This window comes from Hoplias malabaricus, chromosome 1 (assembly GCF_029633855.1).
Source record: "Hoplias malabaricus isolate fHopMal1 chromosome 1, fHopMal1.hap1, whole genome shotgun sequence".
NCBI classification, from domain to species: Eukaryota; Metazoa; Chordata; class Actinopteri; order Characiformes; family Erythrinidae; genus Hoplias; species Hoplias malabaricus.
The window spans coordinates 48497840-48507679 of record NC_089800.1 but is presented as its reverse complement, the minus strand read 5'-3'; the positions used below and the strand labels follow the sequence as shown (position 1 = coordinate 48507679).

Here is a 9840-nt window from a genome sequence, read left to right as displayed (position 1 = left end):
TGTTTTACTCAGCCACTGTGTGTTTTCTGATGCTATAAATAAAATGAAGGTGAAACAAAAGTTTCCTTATTGGCTGGGGACCAAAAACCCAAGGCACATAAACTGCCTCCCAGTTAATAATTCAGCCTCCCTTGCATTGAAAGATCTATAATTGAAAATGGAGCAAAATGCTCAAGGCTGAGTGAGACCTATAAATTAACAGTGCAAATCAAATACAGGAGTCTTGTTGCTGTCTGAATCATCTCAAGGGAACATGTGTACTTGTTTACCTTGCCTTTAAAGGACAGTTTTCAGTTGCTCTCCAAAGAACCTACAGAATGGCTTCTCAAGGTTTACATGACATAGATGCATATATAACTCCACTGCCCCCTTGTGGTCCCATCCACCTTCTGTCTTATTAGATTATACCGTCTTCACATTTTCACATATTTCCATGAACTACAGTTGTCTTTCATTTCCTGGACTCACGTGATCATGCTATATGGCTAAATGGCAGTCGTGAATCAAACCAACAGCCATCTCTTGTCTGCCCTTCTATACATTCAGAAAATGACTTTTGTCTGAAGTGCAGATTAAACAACAAGATCTGCTTGAGGCAGTCAAATGGCTTGTTGACAAATGATGATTTCACCAGCTCTACAAAAGATCCACAATGAATTTCACTTAACACAATGTAAGGAGACAAAATGTCATCATAAAATCACAACAATTATTTAATGTTCTTTGCTAGAATATCACTGAGGAAAAATCAGAGTATACTACTTTTAATTCCCAGCTGGTGTATGCCGGTCTAAACTGGATTATACTGGTCTGATGCCGGGTTAGCATGCTAGCATCCCAAAACACAACATATGCTGGTTTAGATTGTAGCTGGTTAATGCCTTTTTTACTAGAGGGGAAGTACATTATGGAACTGGCTTATAACTCACCCACTCACTCATACTCATACATAAATACTCACTCATGTTTAGAAAACTGCTCCACAAGTGGGTGCTGTTTAGTGCTTTGCAATACTATGGGTCAAGGGTTTTGGTACATTTTCTCTTTTGCTGAATTAACTAAATTAACGAGCGTGGTCTTTGACCTCGTCTGATCTGTACCCGTAGCCGAATACACCCTGGAGGGGGCGCCACTCCTTCACAGGGCAACACACACACAGATTCACTCACACACTCAAACCTACGGACACTTTTGAGTCACCAATCCACCTATCAACGTGGGTTTTTGGACTGTGGGAGGAAACCGGAGCGTGTTGGGAGCAGAAGAATCTAAAATGTGTAGGGCAGCGGCCCGCAAGAACCAGGACCAAGTACCTGTGTTTTAACTGATGATAATTATATGTATAAATGTTGGAAGTGCAAATCAGAGCTGATGCCATAAATCACATTCTTAGTCTTACTGAAAGATTAGCCTAATTTGTGTTCTCTCAGTCTTCCCTATCTCATCTAAGACATTAACATATTTATTTTTACATTTTGGCAAATGTTTTTTAATGCCAAGCTAAAGCACGTGCGATCAAAGGGTATGACTTTGACAAGAACCTACCATTTGACAAGGTATTCATTTTAGAAAGAGTGCATACAGTTGCATACAGCAGAGCCTCTATTTCAAGACAAAAACAACATACTAAACTACATAGTGCAAGTAGAATTAATCAAGAAATACACAACAGAAACCAGGGAAATTAAATATAACAAAAGCCATTTATGGCAGAAAACAGTGATCCAAATGAGACTAATAGGATTAAATGAATGATAGAACACCTGGGCTCTGAAGGTTTTTAAGCTTGCAGGAAAATTTACAAGATGGTTGGAGGTAGGTCACCCCTCAGATAATGGCTGGGGCAGGGAGATTGGCAGCTTGTTGGCACTGCGCTCATGCCAGCATACGTCAAACAGTGGGTATACTTTCCCCTGCAGCTCAGCCTGATAGCAATAGATAAAACCCAACTCATCTGGACTGTCCGCATTATAAAATGTTACCTCTCCTCTCTCGTAGTCCAGGAACACACCCAGGCGCTGGGGATGGGCTGTAAGAGGTAGAGTCACCCGAGGGCTGGCAAATGCCTCATACAACCAGCCCTCCTTAAGACCAATCAACCACACTCCACCCTCTGGGCTCTTGGGCAGCTTGCTCTTGCGGGACGTGGTACCTTTGATTAAACCAATTCTCCACTTTGGCTTTTCTCCCACGTGAACCTCCCAGTAATGTTTACCTGATGAGAAACCACGACTAGCCAGCACACAATAGCTGTAGCTGAACCGCTCAGGATTATTGAGTAGACGGTTGACGATGACTCCACACTCTACACTCGTGAGATCCTTGTTGAGTTGCAGCATGGGATGAGCTGTGAGAGGGTCCAACTTCAGACACTCAGGAGCTGTGGAAAGGATACAGTGGGCAAACAAAGCGGAAACATGTTACCATCTATCAGTTTTCCCCATTATTGTTTTATGTCATAATACTATATGCTTGCCAATGTCTAAAAAAATGAGAAACAGCAATAGGCTGCTTACTAAATAATAATATTTAATACAATCAAAAATATACTCTTGCAGTATTACCTCATATAAGCTTCACAATAACAAGTACATACACTCAGAAGTTTTTAATGCTAACAGCACCCTCTAATGGAGATTATTCAGCTTGCTTAATGTGTGTGAGCAAGGGAGTGAGTGAGTGTGGGAGGAAAGGAGTATGGCATTGATTGAAAGATGTTGGAGAGTTAAAAGCTGGAATCAATCAATCAATAAATAAATAAATGAACTGGGACCGGACTCTCTTTACCTGGTAGAACTCTCCTATGCAGTCTCTTCCACACAGCCATTTTAATATCACTGTGATTGAAGCCTGGATTAAAGCTGATGGAACTGTATGTTCTCTCTTTTCTCTGTTCCCTCTGCTGGCTCTCTCTAAACCTGCAAAATCATAAAAGGCTTTAGCTTCCCAGGCTGAGCAGCCCCACCACACAGTCCCTAACCATCAAAGGGATGGTGAAACCAGCTGCTGTGTGTTCTGTTGTGACATTTGGAAACTATTAGAGCAGAATCTGTCAGTTTTCATTCAGCTGGAGTGGTGAATGTAGGCAAGTTTGGGTAACAACTGTCAGTGGATTAGTTAAAGGTTCTAAAGGCTTTCAAAGGTCCTTTTATAACTGCTATCATCATGGAGAGATGGTGCAGCTGATTCAGTTAATAAAGAGCTTCTCAAAGTGTAACAGCAAACCTCTCAGATCAGCATAGTGAAGCAAGTCTTAAAAGGGCCCCAGTCAAGAGTAAATTTGTTCCTTATTTCTTTTCTTTTTTTATTTCTAATTTTCAATTTATAAAAGATTTCCTTTAGTGTATAAAACTTTTAACTACTCAGTCTAATTACTGAAAATAAGTGACAAAGCAATTAATAATGAAGGATTGGTTTTCAGATGTGCCACCAGATAGTGCCACCCCCCTCACACACACACTCAGCCTATAACAGTTGAGCCCTGACCATTCACATGTTTCATCCCAGACAGCTTTTTAAATGAGGCACATATACAGAGCTGCTATTAAGTATAGAGATATGCATATTAATGCATATACATATACCCTGATCAGCCCAAATATTTAAATTATACCTTGTTTCTGCCCTCACTCATTTGATCAGATCCACTGACAATATCGGGTCAATTGTAATTCTACCATTAAAGAGTGCAGTCCATCTGGGGGGGTCTTAGGTACATACACTGGTATGACAGTTCTGACACAGATGTGTGGGTGGATTTTTAACAGAACAGTTTGAAAGGGGGCTAATAAAGTATGCAGAGCAACGGGTGGAGTTGATAAAATGGACAATGAGTGTAGGAAAGGAGCTGATTTGTTCTGGGTGATCTGTGCATATCCTACATTTAATTTAAATTAAGAATCCTAAACATTTCATTCTAAATGATTCTGAAATAGACTGGGTTATGTTTTTATAAAATACTAATGCATTTTGATTCTGTCTTTTTGGTAACAGTAATGTCACATAAACATCATTATTGGACCTCTGTGGAAAGAGACAACAAATACAGATATAACTGAGATATGAGCCCTTTAATTATTGGTATGAAACTTAAGCCAGCTCCTGGTATAGAATTATTATAGACCACTCTCTTTCATGTGAAACTGCAACTGCAAAGGGCTTAGGTGTTCCTTACCTTGGAGCAATGGATCCATATTTCTGTTTAAAAAAAAAATATATATATATATTATTCACCAATGTGGAGAAAGACATTCTGTGCACACAAAGCTAATATGATCTTTGTAAGTCACATTATTTGTGAACAAAATGGGACACAGTGGAGCAGCACTTGGGAATAAGAACACCATGGTCAATGCTGAGCATCAGCCAGTGGTTTATAAAGCACACTGACATTGGGCTGTGGAGCAATGCTCCCGCATTCTCAGGAAAGATTGACCTCAGTCCTTCAGGAATGAGCAGGAGTGGTGTTAGTAATCCAAAACTAATCACCTAGTATCAGTAAAGATGCTGTACCAGAATGACGTCAAATCCTCATATCATTGTTTCATAAAGTGTGTTAATTACAGCATATAATTTAAATATTTTAGAATATTGTTTAAAGAGGAGAATTACCCCTAGTATTATATCCTCTCTGTAGGGGGTTTAAAGGTTAAGGGGCAATAGGTCAAGCAATTATGCAGGTGATATATATTTTTTTGTTTCTCAAGTGTAACTCACATGAGACGAAGCCTCAAATAGTTTGTAGGTTCTGAACCACTTTTTGCTCCATAGTGCAGGTCCCCACAAGGATTAGCCATGTTTAAAACAAGTTTCATGGCAAGAAATAGAATCACTGGAGGAAACGACCGCTTCTTTAATATTCAGGTTTTTTCATTTTAAACTCTCCAAGATATTCATAAATAATCTTTCCGCCGGAAGAGTGGTATTTTACCTTGGCAATGCCACCTGATTCAGTGCAGTGCTTTATAAACACAGCTCCGTAACAAATGCATAGCCTCACCACACCATAAAAGGCAAAGTTTTCTCTTCCACAAACAACTTCTCTCTCTCTCTTTCTTTCTCTCTCTCTCACACACACACACACACACACACACACTCACAGTAATAAAGTCCAGATGGCCCTCGTTGCTCAGGGCTTCTAGTGTGCCTTCGGCTTCCTGGAACTTGGCCAGTAATTGGCTCATGTGGTCAGCCTGGCTCTGGATGGAGGAGATGAGGGTGGAGGCAGTGCTCTCCACCTTCTGCATGAAGCGAGCCTCCTCCAGCTCCACACAGCGGCGCAGCTCTCCAAACTCCTTCCGTACCACCCACTTCATCACATCCGACTCGTTCTGCGCGCACACAAAATCACAGACACAAACACATATGCACACATTTAGTATTTTACATGGGGTTTTAAATGGAAAATCAGCAATTGTTGTTGTATCCTAATTAAATCCTAATAAACATTTAGAAATTGTTTTAACATCTTGTCATTGTCCAAAAAGTCCTCAGTGTTATCTTCACCACAGACGAGCCAATGATTTAGATTTGTACGATATGTCAGTCATTGAAAATGTAAGATGGTGGTGCAGCAGGTTAGTGTCGCAGTTACACAGCTCCAGAGACCTGGTGGTTGTTGGTTCCTCCCATGGTCCAAAAACACACATTGGTAGGTGGATTAATGACTCAAAAAAAGTGTCCATAGGTGTTAGTGTGTGAGTGAATGTGTGAGTGTGTGTGTTGCCCTTTGAAGGACTTGCGCCCAATGATCCTAGGTAGGCTCTGGACCCACCGCGACCCTGAATTGGATAAGCGCTTACAGATAATGAATGAATGAATGAATGAATGAATGAATGTTTGGGCGCCCCCTCCAGGGTGTGTTCCTGCCTTGCACCCAGTGATTCCGGGTGGGCTCTGGATCCACTGCGACCCTGAACTGGACTTGAATAACGCTCACAGACACTGAATGAATGAATGAATGAATGAATGAAAATGTAAGAAGAACGTTAGTCTATCATTTACAGGTGAATGAAGTGTATATGATTTCATATGAAAACAAAAACCCTTATAAAACAAATCACGTTTTAACCAAACCAAGTGTAACAGTTAGAATTACATCTGAATAAATTAACATTTAACAAATGAGGATAAAGTTGTTTGGCATGGAGGTGGCATTGATCTGATAAGAATTGTTACAGAGGATCTTTCTGTTAGATTTTTTGTTAAAAACAGTTAGAAATTTCAGCCAACACTTACATAACGATTTAATGTCATGAAATTTTAAAGCACTTGTGCTGGTCCATCTGTGGTGAAATATTTACACAATATATGGTTTACTTCTATGAACGTAACTAGAATATTTAGAATATTTATTACTCATATTTTCATTGAGATCCAGGTTATTAATTTACACTTTGCCAATAACAATGCACTTCATTTCTAGGTGTGCCTTTGAAGCATCTGACATAACTCACAGTGATGCGAGATTTATTGTAGGCCATTTTACAAATCTGCTCTTCTAGCTTCCTCTTCTGAGTCTGAAACTCGGTCATCAGACCAGAAATGTCCTCCTGTGAAAAGATGAAAAGCACAATGCTCAAATACATTTTATTATAACTCCCTTTTTTTATTTATGTTTTATTTTTTTGTGCTCTGCAGCAAGATCACATTCTTATTCTGTAATTGTATTCAGTGATGTTTTATGGATGCAGTGCAATGACATAATGAGAGGAAATTGAGTTTAATAGCAGAAAATTCAATTACAGCCGTGCTCATGACAAGGCAACAAAACCCTGGCTTCCTTCTACGGAGCAGTTTAATATTCTGTTGTTCCACGTTTGAGATCATAGACCCAGAGGAACATGAAAAACCCTTGTTAATCACTGCATATGGATTTGAAACTCCATAAAATATGACGATAAATCTGCCCTGTGTGAAAACATAGGACACGTATATGTCCAAAAATGATGCACTTATCCAGTTATAACTTCTTGTTCATCCAATATTTCTTCTGAAATTAAAAGTGGGTAGCTTTTCCTCGTGCTGCAGAAACAGCATCCACTCTCATGTGAAGACTTCAGTCCGAATCGTAGAACTGAGTGAATCTGATGGCATTCACAGAAGAGAGGATTAGTGAAAGCAGGTACTGTTATTAGATGGTAGTTTCTGAGGCCATTTCAACTCATCCAAAAGGTATTAAATGGTGCTTTATCTCTCATACTCTTTCTTCAGCACCCAGTGCTATGGGATTTTTCCTCACCTCTAGCCAGTCCTTGGCTTTGAGCATGGTGACCTTAAGTTTTTCTGCACGTATTATACAAGCGCCTTAAAGTAAATGAATTTACAAAATATATATGGTGTCTGTGATGTAATTTTTCAACAGCTGGTGCTGTACCTTCATGCGGCTGTATACGCTGCTGATGGGGGTGACTTTGTGGGAGCGGTGTCCTCCAATGCTGCCACACAGTCCACAGATGAGAGCCTGGTCTTCCTCGCAATACAGGCTCAGAGGATTGTGGTGCTGGCTGCAGGTCTCTGGAGGTCCCTGGCCTGGACCGCTGATCTCCCTCAGGGCATCCACAATGCGTGCCAGAGCCACGTTGGGTGGAGGACTATCCCCGTCCACTGCACAGCGGCACACTGGACACTGGAGCTGGCCCAGAGGGTCCATGTCCATGGAGCGCACACAGCCCCGGCAGTAGGAGTGACCACACTGCAGCATGAGGGGTTCTGAGAAAACCTCCAGACACACGGGGCAGCGCAGTTGCTCCTCCAGTGACTCCAGACTGCCACGTCTGTCCATCTAACCCAAAACAGGCCGAGGTCTCCACACGGGTTGGATTTTCTGCTTCCTGGTATGTAAGCAAAAATAGAGGTGAATCTATGAAAAAAAAGTTGGACTTATGTCTTTTGAACCCATACTTCTGATAGTAATGAAGCCAAGCAATTCATCATGGTGAGAAGAACATGGCCAAGGCTGAAATGTCACACTGTACACTGGTTGTTTGTGTTCCCTGAAGTGGCTCCAGCAGTCAGGCCCTCTGCTAAATTAGGTTATCAGTGGGGAAAAAAAAAATCAGAGCTGCTCTCACCTTGTCCTCAGCTGTAAAGCTCTCACAAAAGGATACTGTGCTCCTCTGATCCACGGTCAGACTTACCAAGCTCCAGTCAAACCTCATTCTCCTATTTCACTGCAAAGAACAGAGCCTGTTACATTAAACATCGGTCACCTTCAGCTTTTATCAGCTGCACTCCTTTAGCACTTGGTGAGGCCACTTCCATTTCTAGTGCCTGATTGTCCCATGAGTGTACTAGCTGTAAACTCAACACACTAATGCTGCTGTTATCTGAGGAAGGTGTGATTAAATAGCTGAAAGCAAATTAAGAACCAAAAGTTACTTCAGACAAACGCTGCAGATTATAAAACACATTTAGATAAAACACAAGAAGCCAAAGGTGGACATAAACATTACCTGGTGTAGGATGGAGGTTGTTTTGCCGGAGTAAACCTGCTTTTTGCTTGGTCACGTTTTCCAGTGTTTTGAATCTTGTTGCTCAGGTCTTTTGCCTCCTTTGCTGTAATGTGAATTGAGGTCTTAGACAAAAATGAGAAAAGGTACCCTATATTTTAAGACACTAATTCATTTTCTGGGATATTATTTTTATTTGTTGTAAACTGACGAAAAAGGGAAGGGACATCATTAGATAGAATGCTTTTATGTAAAGCAACAACTAATTTAAAGCATTATTTTTTTATTCTCAGAAAACATTACTGTTCTCTGACAGTAATTGATTAAACCTCTAGACATTTTTAGAAATAATTCCCTAAAAATCCCATAAAGTGGTTTAGATGTAACTCTACACCTTTGCCTTAATTTTGTATAAATTTGAGCATGGAGCTAGTACTATGCATTAGTGCCCACCTCCCTCTGCTGCTCACCTGCAGCGACACTCAGACCCTCGCCCCACAGATTGACGTGACTGGTTCCTAAGGTTTATGAGGTCAGAATCCCTGGCTGTTTGAATTCACCTGAGACTGTTAGGTCTCACATTATCAGACTCCGGGCAGTGTCTGGGACAGAGACTAGGACCACTGCTGTTTTAGAGCAGAAATGTTGTCATGGTACTGACTGCATCCTTTAGTTTAATACCACCACCACATGGATATTATACCAATATAAACCTTGTTTTTCAACAGAGTGGGGCTTTAAGACCCATCTAGGACTACCAAGCCTGTTAGTGCTGATCAGAGTCCTGGGATGAGTTATTGTCCTGTAGTCTTCCATATGCACGAGATTTCCACTTCCAGAGCTATATTAGCCCCTTAGGTGTGACTCTAATGCATGCCTTGGCTAAGTTTCTTTTTAACCAGCAGTGCAGTGGGAGGAACTCCAGGGTTAGACGACAGTTTTTTGACAGGTCTGTTAATTTTGTGACTTACACCTAGAAACGCTTCTCTACCCGTTTTGGCATTGTACCCACACAAAAACCTCTGGAAATATGGATGTAGATTTATTAATTACTTATTATACTGATTCTGAATGTAACCTTTGCGTTTTAAATGCACTCTTTGGTTTAAAACCTATAGAAATAATAACATTTTATATAAAATACTATATTAATCTGATTATTCTTCTGGACAAATTTCATATCCCCAAAGGTAAAATGAACCATTTTTCAAACTGACACCAAAAAGTACTTAATTTCTATTGCAGCCTCCAGAAACAAAACAGCTGTTAAAGTGGTTTATATTGGTACTTTACTCAAGATATCTCCACAACACCAATTATAAGGAAGTTTGTTGTTTTCATTCTGTGCGTAAGCGCTCAAGGGGGCAACATTTCACACTTCTTCTGAATT

General features: G+C 40.5%; 1 protein-coding gene across 1 annotated transcript; it reads right to left on the bottom strand.

The window, feature by feature from the left end:
• Positions 1 to 788: 788 nt before the first annotated feature.
• Positions 789 to 9828, bottom strand: LOC136710680 (E3 ubiquitin-protein ligase TRIM50-like). Its single transcript, XM_066686428.1, has 8 exons — positions 9744 to 9828; positions 8454 to 8556; positions 7376 to 7832; positions 6456 to 6551; positions 5100 to 5330; positions 4175 to 4197; positions 2788 to 2918; positions 789 to 2380 (listed from the first exon to the last, which is right to left on the bottom strand). Exons 3-8 carry the CDS (start codon positions 7781 to 7783, stop codon positions 1821 to 1823), a joined length of 1449 nt encoding a protein of 482 aa, XP_066542525.1. The 5' UTR covers positions 7784 to 7832; positions 8454 to 8556; positions 9744 to 9828; the 3' UTR covers positions 789 to 1820.
• Between the last annotated feature and the right edge of the window lie 12 nt (positions 9829 to 9840).

Excerpts from the sequence above, each read along its gene's own strand:
- LOC136710680 (XM_066686428.1), bottom strand. The coding sequence starts at position 7,783 with ATGGACAGACGTGGCAGTCTGGAGTCACTGGAGGAGCAACTGCGCTGC. Across the intron at positions 2,919-4,174 it reads TATGGATCCATTGCTCCAAG|GTTTAGAGAGAGCCAGCAGA; the intron begins GTAAGGAACACC and ends ATGATTTTGCAG. Across the intron at positions 2,381-2,787 it reads GCATAGGAGAGTTCTACCAG|CTCCTGAGTGTCTGAAGTTG; the intron begins GTAAAGAGAGTC and ends TCCTTTCCACAG.